Below are 25,751 nucleotides of genomic sequence, written 5' to 3'. Positions count from 1 at the left end.
TGTGCGATCCATTTACAAGTCATCGTCTTTGAGAAAAATTAAAATCAAAACGAGATAATGCTAACTAAACTACACTCCCCATCGACTTGGCTTAACATTTAGTTTAGTTATATATACTGTAGAAAACCTTACGACCACAAATGATCATAGAACAATTCGTACTTTTGTTATATCTACATTGTTTTACGCTAAATAAATTTAACATTCGCATGCAATTTTAGAAATTTACAGTGGCCAGCATGTTAATCCCCATTTACTGCGGTCCTCAAATTAGGTCCCAAATCTGAGTTCAACTAATAACAACCTCGAATAATAAATCGCAAGAAATCCGCGAAAAAAATCCATTCTAATATTTGGACTCACCCATTCTCCAGAAAAACTCGCTCTCTCATCTTCTTCTTCATCCTCACTCACTTCAAGAAATCTAACAGAGGGGAGAAAAACCTAAACCTAACCCTAGCTTTAATCCAAACCCTAATGGCGCACGAGGACCTCCCGATCCCGATCTTCTCCTCCCTCGCCCCCGTCTACGGCGACGGCTCCTCTCTCGAGGAGGCCGAGCTCCGAATCAAAAACCTAAAATCCAAGTTCGCTGAATTATTCGACGGCGATCAGCCTGATCTTTTCGCTAGATCTCCAGGTTGGAATTTTAACATATTTTTCGTGGTTCTGATTTTGGATCTGATGATGATGGTGATGAGATTGAAGGGAGAGTGAATTTGATCGGCGAGCATATTGATTATGAGGGGTACTCGGTGTTGCCGATGGCGATTCGGCAGGATACGATTGTAGGGATCAAGAAGAGGAGCGATTCGAAGCCGCTGTTGAGAATTGGGAATGTTAATGATAAGTATAGCTTGTGTACCTATCCTGCTGATCCTAATCAGGTACAAAGATTAGTTTTTCTTTTGGAAATATCTTATAAATGTAGTGATTCTCCCAGCATTTGGTTAGAATGAAAGTTACGAATCAATCTCGGGAATGGAGACATGAAAACTTCTATGAGAAATTAAATAAAATACTGACTTGATCTTGTGGGCGATAATAGGTAGAAGCAAATATTGTCCTTGACATTTTATTTGTTACAAATTTTGAAAAGAAAGTTCATAATTTCCCAAATGAGGTTGCTGAATTAGTGATCTGCACGTTTCAAGCTTATTAGTTATTACTATGAGTTTTTCGTGATGTTAGCGTTTGAGATTATGGAAATGACATGATTAGCAGTATCTTTTAAGCTTTGAGTTTTCTGGGAGGTGAGTTAAAATTGTCAACTTGTGAGACAGAATCATATAGAATCTTCTCTTGTGCAGAAATATAATGAATTAGATGATGAATTCAGTAAACAATTTATACTTATCCTTTCTTTTTTATATATCACTAAAAGGAGTCGCACTGTTTTTTTCTTTGTGCATTGCTGCATTGGTCCTCTTCTTTCACTTGGATTGTGCCAAAGTACTTTGAATAGCTAAGTTTGGGTCATGTAACATATATGATAGCTAGCATTGGCTCCTTGATATGTACAATTTTTAGTCATTCATATTGTTTTCTTATAGTTATTTTTATTGATTGATAATTACCATTTTGTTATTTCAGGAAATTGATTTGAAGAATCACAAATGGGGGCATTATTTTATTTGTGGGTAAGGAGTGTTTTAACTGTTGTTATAATGTAATTCTCTGCATCAGATTTACTCAAAAAAACTAGATATCAACAGCAAGTGTAAACTTATTTCGGTAATAATAAATCCTTATCCTGCAGTTACAAGGGATTTTATGAGTTTGCTAAAGCGAAAGGATTCGATCTGGGCGCACCCGTCGGCCTTGATGTAGTTGTTGATGGGATAGTTCCTACAGGTGCCTTCCCTGTCCAATTATCGCTTTCTCTTTGTAATATTGTTTTGTTCTTCCAGAATATGGTAGTTTTATAAATTTTGTTTGAGCACCGTTGTGTCGTGGAACAAATAAAATTTTGGATATTCTTTTTGTCCAGGATCTGGACTCTCAAGCTCAGCAGCATTTGTATGCTCTGCCACAATTGCTATAATGGCTGCTTTTGATGCAAAGTATCCAAAGGTAGTCGTTTTCAAAATCTTATTAAAAAAAGCCATGTGTTTTTGCAATTTTAATGACATAAATTCAATGGCTTAGTTCACATGTGATAATCAGTTCAAGTAGTAGACTTCGTTCATTCTCTTTCCTTCTTTTGTGGGTGATTTTGGATTTTTAATTTGAAGTTGATAAGAGATACTGAAGTAAGTACCATTGGTACTATTTGATTTATCTCTACCTGTTGTACTGTAGGGAACTTTCTTCTGCTTTTGTAACGTGAACATTCCATAAGCTCCTTACTCTTGAGTAGCTGGATCGCTTCTGTATGCCTTCTTGAAGTGATTTTTTCTGAGGAATGGGGAGGATCTTTGATTGCTCCTGAAAGAGAGATTAATAATTATTTTTCCAGTTCACATTCCCTAACCTGTTGAGCTGTCCTGGGTGCACTTTTCATTTTGTAGTCTTTATAGTTTATATTGTATGGTTGGCGATTTATGCACATGCATTAGCTACTGGTCTTTTATTGATAGGAATTTAAATGCTAAGAAGTCCTTGCATTTTAATATTTCTTATTCTGTTTTCTGCAGAAAGAAATTGCTCAACTTACATGTGAATGTGAACGCCACATTGGAACACAGTCTGGCGGGATGGATCAGGTGAAATATTGCATGGCTTATTATTCCTCGTAAGCTTGCATTAATTTCATGAAATGCGTTGATGTAAAAAATAACTCTTATATCCTTACTTCAAACTGTTTTAAAGGTTGTACTTTCTGTCATGTACTAAGCGAGGTCGACACGCTTTGGTTTTATGAAGAGTTGAACTTTTAACCTTCTCTTCTGTAAGCTCTTATTGTTGCAGTCATGTATTCTTCCCCTTAGGTTATATGTTCATTAAATACTAGCTTCTGAAGAAACAAACTCTTTTTCATACTCAAGGCCCTCCTGTATGTTATACTTAATGGAAGTAAAATAATCTTGATCATCACCCTCTTGACAGTGCTCCATTATGATATTCTGCGTCATCTTGTTTAATAGGCTATCTCTATAATGGCCAAAGCTGGATTTGCGGAGCTTATAGATTTCAATCCTATTCGTGCTAGTGACGTAAAACTACCTGCTGGTGGAAGTTTTGTGATTGCTCATTCTCTGGCAGAATCGCAGAAAGCAGTAACTGCTGCAACAAATTATAACAATCGGGTGGTTGAATGCCGCTTGGCTGCTGTAAGTTCCAGCTCTTTTCCTTTCTCTAACGGAGACAAGTTTTCGTTAAAATTTAAACTAAGATTTGATATGTATATTTATAAATCTAAGTTTGCTGAAGGAAATACTATGGACCTAAGTTATTCAACCCTGTTAAATCTCATTCTTTACGGCAGTTGTGATAATATGATAGCGGTATTCATTTTATTTGTCTCTAGGTTATTCAACCCTGTTAAATCTCATTCTTTACAGCAGTTGTGATAATGTGATAGTGGTATTCATTTTTTTTATCACGAAGTGTATGAATCGATGGTACAAAGTTTGTGTGTCAAGGAATATATATGTGGGAGGAAATGATAACACCATAACATATTAAAAAATCAATTTGCTTTTAAGATCAATTTCATAAATCCTTCACTATGTTTCTGCTTAAATGTAAACCCCTACTGATTTTCTGGTATCCGGAGCTTTGGGTGTCCATGTCATTCAATTCTTACTCGTATCTTCCCTGATTAATGGGAAAAAGATACCTTGACACATGGGACGTGGCATGTTCACTTTGATAGGAGATATACAGAATCTGTAAGCAGATGTGTTAAACACTTGACCACCTCCTAAGTTATATTGTAACAATTAACAAGAAAAATTGCATGCTGCCATTTTAACTCATATGAAACAAAGCACATTCTGATGGCTAATCATATATCAAGTGGATCCTTAGGGGCGTCATACGAATGGACTAAATCTTTTATGAACCGCTTGGGGTATTGACCTGTTGTTATACATGTACACTTTCTCATTCTGCTCATAGTTGTTTCCTTTGTTGATTTCTTTTTTTTTTTTGGCTTTCTAGTGTTAATAATATTCATAAAATTTTACAGATTGTTCTTGCAATAAAGTTGGGAATGAGACCGAAAGAGGCTGTTTCCAATGTGAAAACTCTTTCTGATGTTGAGGGATTGTGTGTAACTTTTGCTGGTAAATCTGGATCTACTGACCCCTTTGTGGCAGTTAAGGTATTATAATATTTCTTCTGTTGCTGCTATTATTAATAAAGTTTATGCCGTGGTATTCAGGCCTAGTTCTAGAATTATGATAACTCTTGCCAAATGGCTTAACAAGTCCGAGTTTTAAGAGTGTAATCTTGAATTTGAGTTACCTTGAAGCCACCCAATGTGATCCCTTGAAAATACCAAGTTTAAAGATAATTCCTATTTCCTAACTCTTGCAAAAGGATGGAACCACTCTCTCTACCCTGTCTATCCAAATTCCGAAACTTGCTTACGTTGGCTCTGTCCAACTACCTGTGAACCTCATTCCTGACTCTTGTTACTTCATCTCGCTCAAAACCATAAGTTCTTGTTACGAAACTCAACCTTAGTTTTTCTTTCCATTATGATGTGTCCTACGGAAGGGATCATGCTATTCATTTTGTTATTTCTTTTTACTAAATGAGATAATGTTTTTAAATTCAAGCATATTGGTGTTTGCTTCACTTTGACTACCATTTTTAGAGCCTTTTCTTAACAATATGGTTTCCTTTAGGCTTCGTTTGGTACATGGGAAAATTGGTGGGAATGGAATGCTCATTCCCACTTCTCATTCAAGCATATCAAACATGACACATTTTTTGAACCTAGAATGCCTATTCCTACTTCTCCTTCATTCCCACTTTTTGTGGGAATGAGCATACGCAATGGCTTGGTAGGGACTGGGCTTTCCCACTTAATTGGGAGTGAAATAATTAAATTAAATATCAATTGTGCCATGATTTCTTATTAATTACCCAAGCCAAAAAATAAAATGACTTCATTCTCACTTCATTATCTAATTGCACCCAAACATGAGAATGAAAATGAGCATTCCATTCCCAAACTCATTCCATTCCATTCCTTGCTTCATTTCATTCTCACTTGATTCGGTTCCCCCTACCAAATGTGGCATTATAGTTACATTAAATGGTTCTTAAATTTATATGAGAACTTCCACAGTCACATATACAATTATGATGAGTTATCAGGATCTAATCAGATACTTTACTAGTTATGACAGCAGTTTATTTGATAAGATAATTTACTGGAGCATAATTTACTTTTCAATTAATTTAATGTCCTAAAAGATTTCTTGTGTACATTGAAGCTATGTTGTTTCCTATATACTAAATCATATGATGAACAGTGTATATAAGTTAATAAATACAAGCAAAAGTAATAAAAGCAGGTTTCTTCCCATTTTGTTTTTATCTTTTAATAGATTTGATTATTGATAGAATGCCAGTTAACTTTGTTACAATGAGCTTTGAAGTTGTTAATATGCAATGCTGTCCAAAATTCATTTTTGTACTTGCATGTTGTCTTTTCGTAGTTCCATTAAGTCTTCTTCTTATCATGACACAGGAGTTCTTGCATGAGGAGCCTTATACTGCAGAGGATATTGAGAAAATCACTGAAGAAAGTCTTACCTCTATATTCACGAATTCTGCTTCTTCATTGGACGTATTAAGAGCTGCTAAGCACTTTAAGCTGTTTCAGGTAGCTTTAATTCCAACAATTGTGTCTGCTTCACTTCTCGGCATTTTGGTGTTTAAAACCTTGACTGCTTGTAATTTAAACTAGATAAAGAAGTCTTCATTTTTATCCATGTGGCAGTGTATATGTCATGAAAATTAAATTACATGAAATCAAGGTGCAAAAACATGCAAAATAGATGTAAACTACAACTTGATTACCAATTCTCATTTTGTTGTTTGACTTAGAGTCTCAAGAGGTCAGGTCTACAAAATCAGGCGCTAGATCTTTAGCTTGCCGTTCTTTAGTAAGAAAAGGGTTCATGGCATTGGTAAAACTATATAAAATAGTTTGTGGATTTCAACAAAAACCAAACTTATGGGAGGTACTATTACTGAATTTGTTAGAAAGGTGAAAAGTTACAAGTCTGCAGGTACGATGCATGTCACAATTTGGGTTATCAATGCAAGGTTTATTTGTATACGTTATCATGAAAGTCAATTATGAAAAGTGTGATATCGGTTTAGATTGCTTATTGGGAATTGCGGACTAGGTTATCTTGGCTCTTGTATCCATATTCGTATCGGACACTCCTTAGACACTTCTTGAGTATATGCATAGATATATGCAGGCATGTGCCCAATTATACAATACATGTTTTAGTTTAAAACGTCCGTTGTACACTTATTGGACATATATCTTACACTTCACATCATATTTCTACAACTTCTTGGACTCTGATCGGGGTCATTTCAGCCCATATAATGTTCGTAAGTACGATTTTAAACGATAGTTTGGATATCTACTCCAAAAGCGTGCAGTTTTTAAATTATAATCTACTCAATAAAAGAAACATAAATAAGTTATACGGACTTCAGTTCTTATAATATGTAATAAAAAAAAATATTGATCTCATATATATTATTAATTTCAATGCGGGCGTGCGTGTGCGCGCATGCGTGCGGGCGTGCGTGTGCGTGTGTGCTTACGAATCATGGAGGTTCAAACCTTAAATAAAATTACACATACTCTAGTTTGTCTTTGTAGTGGCACGAAACTACAGGGGTGGTAATACGTTGAGTTTTTTGATATTGCAAACAGCGTGCTTCCCATGTATACTCTGAAGCCAGGCGTGTTCATGATTTCAGAAATGCCGTCTTATCAAACAGCAGGTACATTTGTATTCCCTTGATTCAGCTGCATCTTTCATGTACTGATCTTCTTCTTGGTTGGCAAGCCCTCATATCAGATACTTTGTTATTGATGCAAGATATATGGTGACACTAGTATTTGGAGTTCAAAGTGTTTGGGACTGCTGATGCATATTTGTGCCTGTCAATGTTTTAATTATATATCTATGGAGTAGTCCATTGTAAATCATTCTAAGTTGCAGAATTTAAATTCTGAGTAGTAACATATGATTGTTTATTTAATTTCGTCAGAGCAGAAGTATTGTTATCAAGTGCTTCATCAGAGCAAAATTAGTAAAATTATCTCTTTGTGATCAATGAGTAAGCTGCTTTTCATTATAGTTCATTTCAACATTAAACTATGGTGTCAGCAAAAGCAAGTTCCATCAACAAAATGAAACCATAAACATAATCACTTAATTATGTATTGAAACTTGCCTGAGAGATCATAGGCTAGTTAAAGTGTTATTACATTTGCACGTCTTATTTTAACAAAAAGGTCGGTAGTTTCTAAAGTGTCAGTTTTTGCAGTGATGAAGACATTCTTAAGAGACTCGGTGATCTGATGAATGACAGTCATTATAGCTGCAGTGTTCTGTATGAGTGCAGGTAAGTTCTCTGGTTCTGTTGCGAAGACCATTGCTTGTGGATTCATGTCTTTAAGTGCACATCACAGTGAAGCTGGAGTTTATATATAGTGCCTGAAAATGTTGCACCTAGTTGAATAAGTTTCATTACCTCATTCTAAGCTTTTAGCGAGCTGCATTCACGAAAAAGAGGATTCTATTTAAATTGGGTTTTTTATATTAGTCCTTTAAATCTTCCATATTTTGCAGGTAGTCCCTCAAAATTTCTAGTTGTTTTGAAATTAAGTCATTGAAATTGCTATTGGATCCCCCAATTCCTATAAGTTGTTTCAAATTCATCCCTAATTCCTACTTCTACTCTCTTGATTGGAGGGAGTAATTTCAAAAATATGAAAGATTTAAGGGAATATATTGAGAAAAACTATATAAAATACTTGAGAGAACCGTTTAATATACTTAATGTTGTTAACCTTAATGTTGTTAATCTTAAGATGACCGGCTATGTTTAACTGTGACTGTTATGTTGCTTTCGCATGTGTTTTCTCTAGTTGCCCGGAGTTGGAAGAGCTTGTGAAAGTTTGTCGAGACAATGGAGCACTTGGAGCGAGACTTACCGGTGCTGGTTGGGGTGGCTGTGCAGTTGCTTTAGTTAAAGAAAGTATCGTCCCTCAGTTCATTCTCAATTTAAAGGTCAGTTATTTGCCACTGCTTGTAATTTGATCCTAGAATCGTATTAATATTCTCTAGGGTTAATTGCACATAGACCCTTTGTAGTATCGTCGATTTGAACTAACCACCCCCCTAGCTCATTGTTCATTAAAATCATGAGTTCTCTCATAGAAAACATGACACTTCAAACTTGTGCTGCTGTGCAACTCAAATCTATTTAACTATTGCAGGAGTCATTCTACCAGTCTAGGATTGAGAAGGGTATCATCAACAAGAATGATCTCGGTCTTTATGTCTTTGCCTCCAAGCCTTCGAACGGCGCTGCAATACTCAAGCTTTAAGTTGAATTCTTTTCAAGCATGATTGCCTCTATTTGATCCTAGCCTCGGGAATGAGAGAACATTTTTTTTTCTAATAAAAGTGTTTTCTGAAAAAATTATCGTTAAGCTTTTACCTATAGTTTTTGTACAGATAATAATAGAAACCATGTTACATTTGACTGTAGATAATTAACATGGGTTGGACGCAATAATTCAGTAAGATATGAAATTGCTGTGGATTCCTGTAGGAATATAATTAACAGGGTGGATTGATTTTGTTTTTCCTTTCCCAATTTTATTTTTACTTTTTGCTGTTCATTTTTTGAAAAATTTTCTTACGTGCTTCATAAATTTCTTGTTTATGAGTTGGCTTTGAACGTGTGCGATCATAACTACGGATCTCCAGGAGTGTTTTCACAATTTCATTTTTTTAATGTATATTATTAGCTAAAGTCACAGATTAAATGGTAATTACCTTTTGGGAATAAATTTATGAATTTGGATCATTATCTTCCCTGTACATTAACTAAAGTAAAAGTTAAGTTGAAAAACTAAGGAGAAAGGGGCGGGAGATTCTTGGATGACGAAGTCGGATGAAGTCAATGATCAACGTTCAAGAAGTGATGTCACCAAGGGAAACTTACATATATTTTGTGAATAGGAAGTTTAGATCTTCTACTCTTTGAATTGAATATTTGAAAATACAGCAAAATATTACATGAAATTTTGGAAATGTAATATATGTATATCTATACGCATATGTATGTATGTGTATATATATATATATATATATATATATATAATTCTAATATATATATATATATACAAATATCAATTAACTATCACCATGTGAGTTTGGTCTACAGAAGTACCACTTAGATGCTTACTAATTAAGCAAGAAAATAAGAACACCAAACACGATAGCCATAGACAACTCTAGTTCAAAGCAAAGATTTGGAAATTTTAAAAAAGATTTGGGCATAAAAATGAGAGACCTATCACCTAGACTAGGGTTCACAACACACTGATTACAGCAAAATGTCTGTAACTATTGTTTCAACAAGATTATTACAGCGCAAAGTTTATTAAAACGACAAAGATCATTCCGGCAAATAAAGCTTTGAGAATTCCAGTTTAAAGCAAAAAAAGAAGTTCAACCCATCCTCGCTCGGTTCTCAGCAGCAATCACAGCTCTATCCTGCTGCCTCAGCCTCTCACCCTCTCGGCACAGATATCCCTCAAACTTCTCCTGCAAAGTACATCGAGAATGTAAGGGCATAATTTATTTCATTTTACCCAAAAAGTTCCCTGGTAGGTAGGACACCCTGCATTGGCTGATGAGTGATGAGAGCAAATTCGTCTAATTCCAAATAACCTATAAAAGCTTACTTATGATCTAATAGGATGGAAGAGTGCTAGAGTGATTTTGACGTATTGCATGTGTCTTGAGACATTGACTTTCCTCCTGTGGTGTGTTATACGTTTGGTGTGTATTGGTCTTTTCTTGAAAAGTAATGTAATCAACTTGGTGTGTATTGGTCTTTTCTTGAGAAGTAATGTAATAGTCAGTGTTATCAATGCATGATGTGCAATGCAGGGCGCAGAGTCCCTTTGCCAGTATATGCGCAAAGCACAATGCACTGTACACGCCTGGGTGAAGCTAGGCACACGTTGCGCGCATAATTTTTCGAGACAGAAACTCAAGCATGAAAGAACCAAGTTTATGAATTTTCCCTTAAAACAATATATCAAGATAAATAACCTATACGACCAGATCACAAAATAAAGTCTTGATTCATAATGCTAACACAACGAACATAATAGTAAAGTTCATAATTTTCAGAATCAAAAGTCAAATCAAGACTTATCGAAGAGAAATCAAATTGTTAATGAGGACGAGTTAAGATTCTCAATCAGACTTCTGAAATGGCCTCATGGGTTTATTTTTCTTTTTGGGTTATAGTTATCGGGTATAAAGACCCCTTGAAATGTTAAAGAACAAAAATATACGAGGCTATCTTATGTTTGTCATGTGCAAAGCACTCTCGCGTAGGGCACTTGAGAGGCGTAAAAATGTGCTTCCGCCTTAGATGCCGGGCGCTTTGCCAGTGCCCCGCATCGGAATGTGCATGAAGCGCAATGAGGTGCGCACCTTTGATAACACTGGTAATAGTTAGTATTATATTTTGTTATTGCTCGTGTACTGTTTAGTTCTTGATAGCTGAGTAGGTTTACAGTATAGTAGCATGATATCGTTACTAGTATAGTCCAATAATTCCTTCCTGTGTTCTAGTTCAACTTATGTCTTGCATTTCATGTTGTCACTTTATCTTCCTTTGCTTCATGTGTTCCTTTGGTGGCACCTGTTGGATTGCTCTGACAATCCTGATTTGTTTAGTCACAGCTAGCGTGGATGGTGAAGGGCTCGGGGGCAAATCAGCACATGTATGTTGTAGGAATATCGCTTTAATAATAAGAGGCTAATAGAAATGATTCGGGGTAGCCACAACTTGAGAAAATCGTACTATAATCCGCAACTAAAATGAGCATTTCGTTATCGTACTATAACCCGCAACTAAAATTGCAAGTGAGAAAATCGTCTTTTCCTATAGTGCCAATTACGCCCCTTGGTTATCCCATAAGTATTTTCTAAAAAAAAGGCTAAATAACTGATGCGCTCATAAACGAATAGTCTCTATATGCTCTCATATATATGTGCAATGCACATCTGCAAAGATAAATTTCTTTTAATGGTCCAAGTGATAACGAAACAGGTAAAAGGAACAGGAAGAGAAAACTGAAAATAGTAGGTGCCATTGTCATCATGAGTTTTTTCAAGTGAAAGTAACGACTATCCAAGAAAAGAAAGGGGAAAGCTTTTGAGGATTAACTGAATTCTTTTATCGATGACAAAATTAAACTATATTTTCCAGATGAAAATACTATTGCACACTAGCACATCAACATAAAAACTCTCCCAAGTACAAGCCTTTCCAATCTTGGACCTTCCCAAACCATACCCACTCAAACATTCACCAGTTAACAACACTCACTACAACACTCACTACATTACACAACTAAACTCTACTTATTGATATTATCTATTTCGTATCAAAATTCTAGAGAATGCTTCTGAGTTCTCAACATTTATTCATTGTTCATCTCCACTTTCTTCTAACTCTCGGTTACCATTTCTATCCTCCACTCATTTCTAACTTTTGATTTAGACCCAACAAACAAACAAGAAAATACATACAATTACTGTTACTTTATCTGTTTACAAGTCCAAGGATCTATTCTTGTTTTGTTTCTTCAACAATGTTTACGCCTCGTTTGGTACGCGGGAATGGACTCAAATGAGAATGGAATGAAAGAGGGAATAGAATGGACTTAATGTGGGAATGGAATAGTCATTCTCATTCTCACGTTTGGGTGTAATTTATAAAATAAAGTGGGAATAGACGTATTTTAAAATTGTATATTTTATTGATTCTCATTTAAGTGGGAATGCCCATTCCCTATCATTTCATTGGGAATGCTCATTCCCACATAAAGTGGGAATTGATAAGAAGTGAGAATGATCATTCCAACTTCAAAAAAGAGGATGTGTTTGGTAGGAAGGAATGAGAAGTGGGAATGACCATTCCATTCCACCCCATTCCCGCGTATCAAACGAGGCGAGTTTATTTTTGTTGAAAATGATTATTCAAAGCCAATATAACTGTCTATAGAAATTTGGGCTTGTAACAGATTTTCAACAATGATTTTCAAAGCCAAAATGATTCTTCAACAATGATCTATTCTCAACATTTTCAATTACATTAACAGAAATTTGGTTAAAAAATCTGAAAATGGGAGGTCAAGATGTTTATAGAAGTTCTATATATAGACGCAGTCATAATCAATTATAACAGATTCCCCATTTCCAATAGAAAGATTTTGGGCTCAAGTCCAATATTTAGAGATTTGAACTTAAAGATCGCAACTTTCTGCATTGAATCTATCAGAACTCGAATATTCATTCTTAAATCGACCAATAATAACATATAGATAGATTTTGCCCCCAAAAAGTTGCAAATTTTAGAGTACCTTGCCGCCGAAGAGGAAGAATTGGGCGAGGGCGACGCTGCCGACGCCACCCCAGATCACCATCGTCGATGTCAGCAGCGACCAATTTCTGTAGATCATCTCTCTTCCTTTTTTTTTTTCCTTTTCTCGGTTTAATCTTTTTTCAGTTGAGGATGACATAAAAGAGAGCATAGGATGCGTTTATGCATATATGCCCAGCTACAATTATATATTTGCAAAGAACTTTAGCGTTATTTGCATATACCCCTTACATCATCAGTATTTGCGACAATATCCTCTACGCTTACTATTTGCAAAACTACTTTTCAATTCATCAAATTTGGGAAAAAAATACCCACAAAATAATTAATCATCAACTTTGATAAGTTAATTTGTAATAACAATGTAAGAATTATCAATAAACTAGTCAAATTTTTTAGAAGCAAGTTGATGATTTGTTGGGTTTTAAGAGTGTTTTTTTCATACTAAGAATTGGGGGTTATTTTTGTAAATATCCATAAGTTAAGGAGTATATATGCAAATAACCCCAAAAATTAACCCTCCGAATGGACTATAACAATATTGACCATTCTTATTAATTTCTTCTCCTTAACTCTTCGGCAAACCTGGGGGAGGGGGGAGGTTTGAAGGGAACAATTGAAATCTTCAATCGGTCCTCTAACCTTGCCGTGTACAACTAAGAACATTATTCTCATATTCGAGAGTGTTCTAATAAAAATTATACTCTTGCACTTGTCATCTTTAATAAGTATTATTTACAGGGAGTTTAAAATTAGCTTTAAGGTAAAAAGTGCAATTCTTAGAGTGAAACTTTTATTGTCATGAAAAGCTAAAAGGTGCATCATACATCTCGATTTATATTTAATTTTTTTTCATGGCAGTTTATTATGATTATTTTAAGACGGCAAATTTCAAGTATATAGGTCTTTCTATCGGACACATGACAGGGGAAAAAACAACTAAAAAGAGACAATTCCTAGACATGATAAAGTCTTCAAATAATGAAATAGGATCATAGTTTGCACCAGTGTAGTTGTTTTTTCTTTTTCTTAATATTTATTTAGGATCTAGGAACAAAAAAAAGGAAAAAAAAAGAAAAAAAAGAGACATTACCAGCAGTTATAACAAATTGCAATAAAACTAAGGTCCTAACTCATGTTAGTGCCTTATATTCTAAGATTGAATTTTCGTCTAAACTACTGACTTTGTCTGGCCTCGTGATTAGCCATGATAGTTGTTACCATTTTCATCATCACTAAATGTGTGATCGTAAAGAAAAATGTCTATAGGATGGTTATAAGATTAATAACGGTTTATGGATTAGTGTGTTGGACAATTAAATAATAATATATGTAAAAAACGAGTATAACATAAATGAGAATGCTATGTTGGTCTTGTAGGTATATGCTAAAAGAGGAGATAAGAAATGACTGCAACCGCTGTAAATAAGAGGTTGCTCCTATTGAGAATAAAATACAAAAAATCTAGTAAGGTGATTTGATTATGTACAACGAAGATCTTTTAATACATCAGTTAGAAAATGTGATAATATTATAGTTAACGTGACAAAAAGATGTAAATGTTGACCTAAAAGAACTTGGTTAGAAATAATTCAGAAGGATGTGATAGTTGTTAACTTATACGGGGATATGACCTAAAAATAGAACGTAATAAAAGAGTATGATTCATGTAGTAATAAAAGAGTATGATTCATGTAGTTGACCCTAAAAGTTTGGGATGATGACTTTTTTAATGTTAGTTTTACTTTAAATGCATGCTAGGAGTAGAACGGTGCAAGAAAAGATATTCTAATGAGTACGAGTCTTCGGTAGTTTTCAGGAGTAATTGAGTTTCCTTAAACATTGATATATGAGACATGATCTATATTAAACACAAAATATAATTGTCATTCCATTATCACAAAAAATACTGTCCCCAAATCAAAAGTTGACTTGAAAGGTATACTCTCTTCAAAGAAGAAATTTTCAAAATAGCTTCAAACCACTTTGTTTTGAAATAAACCTTATCTCGTTTTTGTTACAAAAATAGACTCACTTTCTGGTCACGTTAGTACCGTGGCCAGAACGTGGGTCTAATTTTTTTAAACACCTTTCTAATTAGTCGGGGTTGTCAACCCTGACTAATTTAGACTTGCAATTTGCCAACCAAATTAGTCGGGGTTGGCAACCCCGACTAATTAGGAAGACATTTAAAAAAAAATAGACCCACTTTATAGTCACAGTGCTGATGTGGCCAGAACATGAGTCCATTTCTATAATTAAAACGTAAGAAGGTCGATTTTCTTTTTTAAAAAAATTGGTTTGGGGTTATTTTAAAAATTTCTTCTCTCCTCAAATCTAATGATAGCATACTAAATAGCATACTAGAGGGACTAATTTAAAGCAATATATAAGATTTACGGAAATTATTAGCAATTTTTGAGATTCGAGGAACTAATTATAAAGTTGATATTTTCCTATTCGGGGTAAATTTGCAATTACTTTCGTTTTATGAGAGCTTTTATAAACACATGGTTTAAGGGGGTATATATGCGAAATACCCAAATATTCAACCGACCTAATATACAAAAAAAAAAAAAAACCATAAATAAATCCTCCCCCTTCTCCACAAAACAAAATTAGGGTTTTCAACCTCAACCTCGAGAACCTTCGATTCCCGACCCCCAAACCCTAATCCCCTCCATAAATACCCCGCCTCCGTCAATCTCCCCCAAATCCCGAACCCTAGAATCCCCCGAAACCCTAACCTCCCAATGTCAACAGAGCGCAAGCGAAAGGTAAGCCTCTTCGACGTCGTCGACGAGACCTCGGTCTCCGCCAAGATCGCCAAAACCAACGGCTCCAATTTCTCCGGCAAGGTCTCGTACCCGGCATCGATAAACCGATGGAGCGGCCGCCCGTACTCCGCTCGGTACTTCGAGATCCTCGAGAAGAGGAGGACGCTGCCGGTTTGGCAGCAGAAAGAGGAGTTCTTGCAGGTTGTCAGGAAGAATCAGACCCTTGTTCTTGTTGGTGAGACTGGTAGTGGAAAGACCACGCAGGTTAGGGTTTTGAAATTTTGATTGTTTGGTTTGTTGTTGTTGGATTAGTTTTTGAAAACTTGATTTGATTCTATCTTATTGTACGATTGAACGAGTAAAGATTACTTTTTAAAATATTTTCTTAATGATTTTGAGTGGTATAGACGTTCAAATTAGAGTTAGGGTTCTAGATTACTTTTTAAAATATTTTCTTAATGATTTTGAGTGGTATAGACGTTCAAATTAGAGTTAGGGTTCTAAGTTTATGTTTCAATGATGTTGCACGTGATTTTGAGTGGTATAGACGTTCAAATTAGAGTTAGGGTTCTAAGTTTATGTTTCAATGATGTTGCACGTGTATTGTGGTAATTTGTTGGAATTGCATGATTGGAGTAGTAAAGATAAGGGTTAGGATTTTGAAATTTAGTATTAATTATAAGGATGTTGTGCAAGAATGCCGTTGTAGTACTGTGATTTAAATAAATACGTATGAACATACATCTATATCTATAAACACCATGAAAATAATTGCCACTGGAAAAAAATCTGTACATAACTGTTTTCCTATAATAGCCAGCAATGACTGATGGCGCCATTTAATCAAATAATATATACTTTGTCTTGATAAAAGTTGAACCTTTAAAAGATATATGTACACACGTCACGTATGCCTAAATATATAATGCATGCACATATATATACATGTATACAAACATTCGTGCACATATATCTTTTAAACTTGGTTGTATTTGGAATTTCACGGGAAAGGGACCTAGTCTTCATTATCAATGAATAATAGTTTTTGGTGGCTTGATGGCAGTTAGAGAAAGAAACATCAAAATGAAAACTTTAATATCACTACGATGTATCTTAATTACCTTTTGGACGATATAAATATGTAATATTTTATTTTGTATATTCAGCTTGCAGATGCCTACAAACTTGATGTGAAATGAAAATTTTAATAACGCAACAATACATATTGTTTTTATTTTCGCCAAGCCAAATTACATCTATAATATATTAATTTGTATGTTTATTCAACTTGCAGATGTCTAAAAACATTAACAGGAGGTTATTCGAAGCTAACCCCAGTCAAGACCAATCCACCGAGGAAAAGGAACTGAGTTCAGGAGAGATGTCAGGTATATCTTAGTTTAACTTAAGTATTTTTATTCATGATATATGCACAATGATAATTTACTTCTTTTAGGTGAGGGTGAGGAAGAGCCCATTACCGTACCATTATATGCAGATCCTCCAGTGCTACTTTGAGCATATATTCCCGGGATTGAGCGCAGGCCTTTACCAGCATGTGCAGAGGGGTACAGACTCAAGCATACAGAAAAATACATGCTTGCAAAAAAACGATTGGATGAATGGGGCCCGCAGATTAATGAGATTTTATCTGATGCAAAAAATGAAATCAGACAAAGATTTGGTGAGTTAGATCAAAAAATTTCATTCTGGGTCTATTATTTTCTGGGTCTATTATTTAGTGATGGGTGCCTTGATTCTGTGTATTACTTGGATGATTAATCTTAGAACAACTCAGCTGAATTAATGCTTGCAAGTGGCGTTAAGATTAAACATATATCTAATGTTTGAAAAAGTGTATAATTTTTGAACTTTTTCCTTTGCATTTATATTCTGATTAAATAGAAGGTAATGAAATTCTAACTTAGGAAAAGTCCCCATACAAAATGAACAGATAAGGCCTTGTCTATCAAAAGGCCATTATTTCAAAATTTGACAGAACCTTTCTATGAAGTCAATGTTTTTTCAAATTTCTCAATGAGAGGTAACCAGTCCTCTGATAGGAAAAGTCCCCTCCACATAGTTCATGCACACAACAAATTGATGTTATAAAACAATGTTATCTTCTAGTAAAAAAATGGAGCTTTTGGCAAGCTTTATGTTAAGCCGTGAAAGCTAATTCATACCCATACAGAAGAATCTTAAGAATCACTAAGCTGAGCCTCAACTGTTAGATTAATCATGCGTGTAATTACTTATACTCAATCCATTTGTCACAATCCATTTGTCACAATCCATATGTATTGATATATCTATTATTTTTTTCTTTGTTGTAGGCGAAATTTTTCAATTCTGTCAATTATTGTCCATGCTTAACTATATTTTAATTTTTAGAGATATTTCAACATTGAAGACAATCCCGTAGGGTGGGAATTTTTATTTGGATACCAGGGAAAGTTCAAGCATTCTCTTCGGGAGTGGAGACATGAGATAAAGAAGAAATGCTTTGATTGTTTCACTCACAACTGGGAGAGGATATACAAGCGAGATAAGAGGGTTGAGCCTGAGCACTTAGCTGCACTTATAATATTGTGGGGCCAAGAGGAGCACCAGGTAAATATGTATAGTAGTTAATTATCATCAAGTTATTTATCTGAAACTAGTGATATATTTCATTGTATATTATAGCTTGTACTAAACTTCTCTTTGTTCATGTTGAAGAAAAAATGTCAGAGAAATAAACAAAATCGATGGAAGAAAGATTATGATCATCATACGGGGACTACTTTATTTGCCCAGATTGAGGATCAATTTTGTAGGACAATGGTAAATAAAGTCTTTTCATCTTCTATATATATTCTCTCTGCTTCATAGAATATTTGATAAATATAACTAATAAATATATTTTTAAATCTCAGAACGCTCCCTTTATCCCGTTACCAGAACTGCACAGGAGGACGATGGTTCAATTTAAGAAGGGGTACGATGACGATGAGAGTAGGAAACAAAAGCTAGAATTGGCCAAGAAAATGCAGGTTAACTAATTATCGTCTGTTTTTTTTGTTGGGAATTTATTGTTTGCACTCGTCTTTTTGGTCATCTTAATTATCATACATGAATTGCGCAGTTGAAAGGCTTCAGGGTACCAGTTTTCCTTTTATTCACATGCATCTTGCATGATTGCCTGGTATCATATTTTATGGTCAAGTGGAATTGCATGATTGGAGTAGTAAAGATAAGGGTTAGGATTTTGAAATTTAGTATTATAAGGATGTTGTGCTAGAATGTCGTTGTAGTACTGTGATTTAATAAATACGTATGAACATACATCTATATCTATAAACACCATGAAAATAATTGCCACTGGAAAAAAAATTGGGCAATTTGTAGACACTTTGAAGTTTTGAATAAGGATGAATGCCAAACCTATTTGTTGAGTCAGGGGAATTACACAATTTTAATTGATTGGTTCGATTTAAAGTGAGATCTCAATGTAATTCATTGGTCCCATTGTTGCTTTGGACTAGTTGTTTCCTGTATATTTTTTTGGGCATATCGTATAAAGCAAGATGAAGATGGTTGTTGAGAAGCGAGTTCTAGGGGGATAACTCGACAACTTCAGGGTTCTAGCATTCCTCCTCCTTGAGTGGCATAGGATATGCGGGTAGTTTTTTTATTAAGTGGGAACTGTTTTTTTCGTATTTGGTCTTTTTAGCAAAAGCAGAAGTTTGTTGATTTGGTTTGTTTATTTCTCTTATTGTTTTCGCTGATTCTCACTGTTAGACTATTATGTGCCATAGGCTATATGTTATGGGTGTTATTGTTAGGGCATCTCCAACGCAGCGGCAAAATGCCGCTGCATTGAACTGTTCATGCTCCAATCATGCCGCATTTGTTGCGGCATTTTGGCGCAGATGAACAGTGTGACGCCAAATATGGCGTCGCACTGTTCATTCGCCGTTTTACTGTTCACTTTTTAAACTTTTTTTAATATTTATTTTTTACCTCTTAAGTAATATAAAAGTAGATAAAAGTGAATAAACTGAGAATATTTTTTTTTGTGCAAAAAATGGTGCAATGGGTTGGAGATGTATTGCTGTTTGATGTGACTTTTGTACCATTTTGATGCAAAATTTGCACCATTTTGGTGCAATGGGTTGGAGATGGTCTTATATTGTTAAGACCATTGGTGGATGTGATGCTTCAAGTCTTCTTCACCTCTAGGTTCTAGTTTTCTTGTAGATTCTAGTTTTCATTGAGGTATGAGTTTTAAATGTCAAGTGCTCGACAAGATTAATCTCTATGCAGCAATAGCAGGTGACGTGTCTGTCCTTTAGAATTCTCTACATTACTATACTTCACTTTCTCATAAGATACTGATCAATTAGCTTGTTATCAATTGTTTGAGAAGTGAATGATGCTAAGCTTAATGGAGGTTCAAAATTCCATTGAGGCACGAGTTTTTGGGTAGTCCAAAGTTTATAATATTTGTCATTTCATAACCACCTGATTAAGAACTTCTGAGCTTGTTATTCTTTTTTTAGCCGTCAGTTGATTAAGAGGTGCATGATACTAATTCTTAATATGTTCTGTTGGCTGTATAGATTCCCCAATTTGTTTTGGAATTAGAGGACTTAGGTAAACGTCCAATGGTTGCTTGTACTCAGCCAAGGAGAGTCGCTACAATGTCGGGTTCTCATCGTGTAGCTGAGGAGATGGATGTCACAATAGGGGAAGAAGTCGGGTATAGCATCCGTTTTGAGGATTGCAGTAGCAACAAAACAATTCTCAAGTAAGCATCACTTTTGGATAAATTGCAATATCTTTTTTATATGATAGTGGCTAAGTGCTGATTCATTTGTTTGTTCAAATTGACACCAGGTACCTAACTGATGGTATGCTCTTAAGAGAGGCTATGGCTGACCCACTTCTTGAGAGATACAAGGTTATAATACTTGATGAAGCTCACGAGCGAACCTTAGCAACAGATGTCCTGTTTGGGCTTCTGAAAGAGGTTTTGAGAAATAGGCCTGATATGAAGTTAATTGTGATGAGTGCTACCCTTGAGGCTGAGAAATTTCAGGGATACTTCAATGGGGCACCATTGATGAAGGTGCCTGGAAGGCTGCACCCTGTGGAAATTTTCTATACCCAAGATCCAGAGAGAGATTACTTGGAAGCTGCCATCCGGACAGTTGTACAAATACACATGTGTGAGCCTCCAGGTGATATACTTGTTTTTCTTACTGGTGAGGAAGAGATAGAAGATGCATGCAAGAAGATCACGAAGGAAATCAATAATTTGGGAGATCAAGTTGGTCCCGTAAAAGTAGTTCCGTTGTACTCTACATTGCCTCCAGCAATGCAGCAGAAAATTTTTGACTCTGCCCCTCTTCCATTAAAAGAGGGTGGCCCTCCTGGGAGAAAGATTGTGGCTTCAACCAATATTGCAGAAACTTCACTTACAATTGATGGAATAGTATATGTTATTGATCCCGGGTTCTCTAAGCAAAAGGTTTATAACCCAAGGATTCGTGTGGAATCTTTACTGGTGTCTCCTATATCAAAGGCAAGTGCGCACCAGAGGTCAGGTCGTGCTGGTAGAACACAACCTGGAAAATGCTTTAGACTTTACACAGAGAGGAGTTTCAATAATGATCTGCAACCACAGACATATCCTGAGATTCTTCGGTCTAATTTGGCAAATACTGTTCTTACATTGAAGAAACTTGGCATCGATGATCTTGTCCATTTTGACTTCATGGATCCTCCAGCACCTGAGACTTTGATGCGTGCTTTGGAGGTCTTGAACTACCTGGGGGCACTGGATGATGAAGGAAACTTGACCAAGTTGGGTGAGATTATGAGTGAGTTTCCTCTCGACCCGCAGATGGCAAAAATGCTCGTTGTCAGTCCGGATTTCAATTGCTCCAATGAGATCCTTTCCATATCTGCAATGCTCTCAGGTAAGCGTTTACTTTTTCTAATCTCTCTTGTTGGTTCTATGGTTTTTAGGCTTTTGGAAATGGTGTCTATAGTCTTTTTTTTATTTTTCTAGAACTATTGGGACATGTGGTACATGCTCAACAGAATATGCATGTTGCCAACATGTGTGACCTTCGCCAGTCAATGTTACTTGAATTCTTCTACTTTGGTCAATACTGTTAGTGCATGTAAGATAGTGGATATGCTATCGCAGACCCTTTGATCATATTTCATTTGCTTTGGTTGTTAAATAATACCTGGCCTCAGTATGCAACACTTTGACCAATGTATCTGTATTCAAGTAACATAGACATCTGTAAACAGTATGGCTTAGGTTCTTGCTTGCCTGAATGCGAGCTGTTTAGTCTCATCTGCTATAGGCAACTGCTTCCTACAAAGGCTCCTCGAGCCATTGGTATAAAGTTTCAAAAAGTTTAGAGCAGATGCAGATAGTGGCAGTTTCTCAGTTATTTTCTTATTTAGCAGTGTCCTCTTGGCATCTATGCATCTGCTGACCTACAAATGGGCCTCCTCTGTGAAAAAAAATTTCTTTTCTCTAGTACCCAATTGCTTTCTCAGGCCTAGGGAAGCTCAGAAAGCTGCAGACGAAGCTAAAGCTCGATTTGGCCACATTGATGGGGATCACCTCACACTTCTCAACGTCTACCATGCGTACAAGCAAAACAGTAAGTTCCAGATTATGAACTATATCTCCTTTCTTATAGCTACCAACCAAATAGATTTTGTGCTCACAATCTTATTCTTATTTGACAGATGAAGATCCTAATTGGTGTTATGAGAATTTCATCAACCAAAGGACAATGAAGGCCGCTGATAATGTGAGAGGACAACTAGTCAGGATCATGGCCAGATTCAACCTCAAGCTATGCAGCACAGACTTCAATAGTCGAGACTATTATATCAACATCAGAAAGGCTATGTTGTCAGGATACTTCATGCAGGTAGCTCATCTTGAAAGAACCGGACACTACTTGACAGTAAAAGATAACCAGGTAAAACATAGTGAATTTAAGTACCACTATTTGCACTTCGTTTGTGGGTTTCTTTTGAGTATTTGTTGATTGCTTTTGCTTTGTGTAGGTGGTTCATCTCCATCCTTCAAACTGCCTTGATCATAAGCCTGAGTGGGTCATCTACAATGAATACGTGTTGACAAGCAGAAACTTCATTCGCACGGTGACAGACATCCGTGGAGAGTGGTAAGTTAAATGCTTTCTTACATCTATATTTACTGCAATCGCCATCAACATGCACATTTAGAATACTCCCCTTAAATCTTTATTTGAACTCCCTAATGCTTTTGTTCCGGGTAGAATCTGGTAGAACCCAGAAGTTGAAAAATCATATTCTTGTTGTGTAGTGTTTTTGGTATTGTTCAGACTTGCATTTGAATTGGTCATTGATCTTATGCATAAGTCTTAAAATTAATTCTTTTAGTGTTTCTGTCGGTACTTTCCCCAAGTATTTCTAATGTTCTTCTTTCCCAAGTGTGTGCCTCAAAAATTCATTATTGAATCCTTTTGTTCTTTGATCATAAAATTCGTTGGTCTTCTTCTGTTGAACTTTTGGATCCTCCAGCTCGTTGGCCTGCAGTTTCTTCTGGTGCTAATCCTCCAGGATTGAATCTTACACTGCCCTGATCCGTATCATGTAGAATTTGCATTTGTTCTTTTCTGATTATCAAATTCATTGGTCGTCTCCGGTCAAACTATTGGATCCTCAAGCTCATTGGCCTATAGTTTCTTCTTGTGCTAATCCTTGTCATGTAGAATTTGTATTTATAATATTTATTGTTTATGCAGGTTGATTGACATTGCCCCACACTACTATGATCTGAGCAATTTCCCATCATGCGAAGCAAAGAGAGTCCTCGAAAGGCTTTACAATAAACGAGAGAGGGAGAAGGGCGAAAGCAAGAGCAGGAGCCGGGCATAGTTACAATCCAGTGCTCGAGATATATATATTATAATTAAACCAAACTGAGAGCGTTTGAACCACAAACTGAGTCTCAACAGTTTTTGCAGTTTACCTGCAATATTTTTTCTAGTGTTCTGCATTCAGGCGATCATTTGGAATTTAGAGAGCGGTCAGAATGGCTCATCTTCAACGAACAGCCTTATTCCCATTTCTAATTTACCGCTATTTTTGGCTTTTTGTTAAGTCATCTAAGAATTTAACCGGATACTTGTAGTTTATGATTATGACTAGGGGTGCACTCGGTCCGGATACGGCTCGGACATGATGTCTATCATATCTATATCCGCTTACTCATCTTGGATATGAATACAGATATACCTCGGTAAGGAAATTTTCTATCCATATCCGTTAAAATTGGATACGGTTATGTATATATATGTGGATATATTAGTGGATATGCATGCAGATACAAAACGGCTATGAAAAAGTTAGATAGTATTGAGATAAACATAGTTTATGGGATACAAAAGAGTTTGTTATTATGTTCATTATAATTGAAAAGTTAAGATTAGATATCTTGATTATCAAAATTAATCACAAATCCATGATCTAAGAATCGAAACTATTGTAAGAGTATGACTAATATGTATTCCGATATTTCATATATGGATACATATGTTTCACTATTAAACCATATCTGTAACCATATTTTATCGGTTATAGATTTGAGTAATTATATATGTATCCTAACGGATTCGTAATATATTCTAACGGATATGATTATGAATATTTCCTCGGATATGGATATGATTTAGCACCCCTAATTATGACTTATTTGTTTTTATGAAACTTTTGACTACCTGTTGGAGACACTTTCAAATCTGATCTCGTGAGTTTAACCGGTGAGATGTGAATCATATTTCCATGGTATGTTTTTGCCCCTTTCATATTCTTAGCTCTATCTGAATTTTTTTTTGTTACTCGATCCTTTTCCTGTTACGCATTTGAAGATGCGTAGCGGTTCTCCTGCGTTGCTTGTTAAGAGAGGACAAAATTGCGTGGGTTTTAAGTAAATACGATTTATTGAATTATTGTTAACTTTATTATTATTATTATTTTGATGAAATAGTTAATTTGGTAGAAATGCCGCTCGGTTGATAAGAATGCTGCTCGCTTGATAAGTTACTGATTGCCTTATGTTCGTGATGTACGTCACAAGATATACGTCACATGTCTCGTACCTTATTTATGTATGAACTTTAAAATGTATCGGTCATTAATTGCCTAATGTCTGGCTTTGATGTACATTGATGTATTAAGATTGCATTAATACATCTTTCTTCATTGTGGCATCATCAATCTTCATAATATCCGGGCATTTCTTATATCAAAACACAAGAAACGTAATTCTTTCAGATTGCATTTATCCCTCTATTATTTTGTATGCTAAATCAATTGGCGTTGGTGATATGAATAACAAGCGATGGTTTTTGTTTTTAGTATCATCATCTTCATCATCATTATTCTTTACTAGAAATTTGAGCAGATGCATACGTGATATCAAGCCGTATACTTTTTGCATTGTTTTAGTTCTTAAAATTGTCTCATTATTTCCTTATGTTTTAGTACAATCGTAGCATAAATATATGCATACACCCTTGTTTTTTTAAATTACATATATTTACTTTCTCTTGAAAATTCCACCAATGCTTTCTATATTTTTATTATAATATAATATTTAATTATGGAGGTTTCAATTTTATTTCTTGACGTTGAAATGACGTAGAATGTTGTACAACGAAAAAGAAAAGAAAGAAATAACTACTCTTTGTAAATTAACTGCTCTTTGTAAATTACAATTCTATCATTTAGAATGGAAATATGGATATGTCCTAAATTCATTCAACTTTGGATAGGCATTACTTGTTTTTTTTAATATATAGTACTATAGATATTTATCAATTGACTTGTTAATATCCTCTCACTCTCAAATTCCCTACTTTAATACATAACGGTTACACGAAAAAAATATGAACCAAAATGATTAGATAATTAGGAATTACCGGAACACTTAAATAAATAAAAACATAACATAACACCCTCGGTTTATTTTTTTAAGCAAGAAAGTATCCCATGGAGTCCGGTCTACGTCGTTAAATGTGCAAGCGCCCAAGGGATACCAACCTTAGGGCATCTCCAAAGTAGCGGCAAAATGCCTCTGTGTTGAACTGTTCATGCTCCAATCATGCCGCATTTGCTGCGGTATTTTGGTGCAAATGAATAGTACGATGTCAAATATGGAGTCGTACTATTCATCCGTGGTATTACTGTTCACTTTTTAATTTTTTTTAATATTTATTTTTTACATCTTAATTAATATAAAAGTAGATAAAAAGGAATAAACTAATAATATTTTTT

The 25,751-nt window shown here is 35.3% G+C and overlaps 2 protein-coding genes and 1 long non-coding RNA gene across 5 annotated transcripts; 2 read left to right on the top strand and 1 right to left on the bottom strand.

The window, feature by feature from the left end:
• LOC109819882 (galactokinase) lies at positions 337 to 8,771 on the top strand. The gene is made up of 13 exons (XM_020385843.1): positions 337 to 640; positions 709 to 887; positions 1,594 to 1,640; positions 1,760 to 1,854; positions 1,991 to 2,073; positions 2,637 to 2,705; positions 3,087 to 3,272; positions 4,133 to 4,267; positions 5,648 to 5,782; positions 6,860 to 6,930; positions 7,480 to 7,557; positions 8,084 to 8,225; positions 8,435 to 8,771. The coding sequence occupies exons 1-13, from the start codon at positions 478 to 480 to the stop codon at positions 8,543 to 8,545; spliced, it is 1,494 nt and encodes a 497-aa protein (XP_020241432.1). The 5' UTR covers positions 337 to 477; the 3' UTR covers positions 8,546 to 8,771.
• Positions 9,553 to 12,765, bottom strand: LOC109822791. Its single transcript, XR_002242271.1, has 2 exons — positions 12,614 to 12,765; positions 9,553 to 9,773 (listed from the first exon to the last, which is right to left on the bottom strand). It is a non-coding gene; the product is annotated as an uncharacterized LOC109822791 (long non-coding RNA).
• On the top strand, positions 15,214 to 23,687 carry LOC109851540 (probable pre-mRNA-splicing factor ATP-dependent RNA helicase DEAH2). 3 transcript variants are annotated; one of them, XM_020421725.1, is made up of 7 exons: positions 15,217 to 15,674; positions 20,015 to 20,202; positions 20,292 to 21,376; positions 21,956 to 22,081; positions 22,170 to 22,408; positions 22,497 to 22,615; positions 23,219 to 23,687. In XM_020421725.1, the coding sequence occupies exons 1-7, from the start codon at positions 15,387 to 15,389 to the stop codon at positions 23,349 to 23,351; spliced, it is 2,178 nt and encodes a 725-aa protein (XP_020277314.1). In that variant the 5' UTR covers positions 15,217 to 15,386; the 3' UTR covers positions 23,352 to 23,687. The 3 variants fall into 3 exon arrangements, with proteins under 3 accessions (XP_020277315.1, XP_020277316.1, XP_020277314.1); XM_020421726.1 differs by lacking the exons at positions 22,497 to 22,615; positions 23,219 to 23,687 and having other exon boundaries at positions 15,214 to 15,674; positions 21,975 to 22,081; positions 22,170 to 22,357; XM_020421727.1 differs by lacking the exons at positions 22,170 to 22,408; positions 22,497 to 22,615; positions 23,219 to 23,687 and having other exon boundaries at positions 15,214 to 15,674; positions 21,882 to 22,030.

Source organism: Asparagus officinalis, chromosome 8, assembly GCF_001876935.1.
Source record: "Asparagus officinalis chromosome 8, Aspof.V1, whole genome shotgun sequence".
In the NCBI taxonomy this organism is placed as follows: Eukaryota; Viridiplantae; Streptophyta; class Magnoliopsida; order Asparagales; family Asparagaceae; genus Asparagus; species Asparagus officinalis.
Note: the sequence above shows the minus strand (reverse complement) of the source record. Positions and strands in the feature narration are given on the sequence as shown.

Coding starts and splice junctions, on each gene's coding strand:
- LOC109819882 (XM_020385843.1), top strand. CDS start 478: ATGGCGCACGAGGACCTCCCGATCCCGATCTTCTCCTCCCTCGCCCCC. Junction 2,706..3,086: donor AGTCTGGCGGGATGGATCAG/GTGAAATATTGC, acceptor CTTGTTTAATAG/GCTATCTCTATAATGGCCAA. Junction 4,268..5,647: donor ACCCCTTTGTGGCAGTTAAG/GTATTATAATAT, acceptor ATCATGACACAG/GAGTTCTTGCATGAGGAGCC.
- LOC109851540 (XM_020421725.1), top strand. CDS start 15,387: ATGTCAACAGAGCGCAAGCGAAAGGTAAGCCTCTTCGACGTCGTCGAC. Junction 22,409..22,496: donor TGACAGTAAAAGATAACCAG/GTAAAACATAGT, acceptor TGCTTTGTGTAG/GTGGTTCATCTCCATCCTTC. Junction 22,616..23,218: donor ACAGACATCCGTGGAGAGTG/GTAAGTTAAATG, acceptor TTGTTTATGCAG/GTTGATTGACATTGCCCCAC.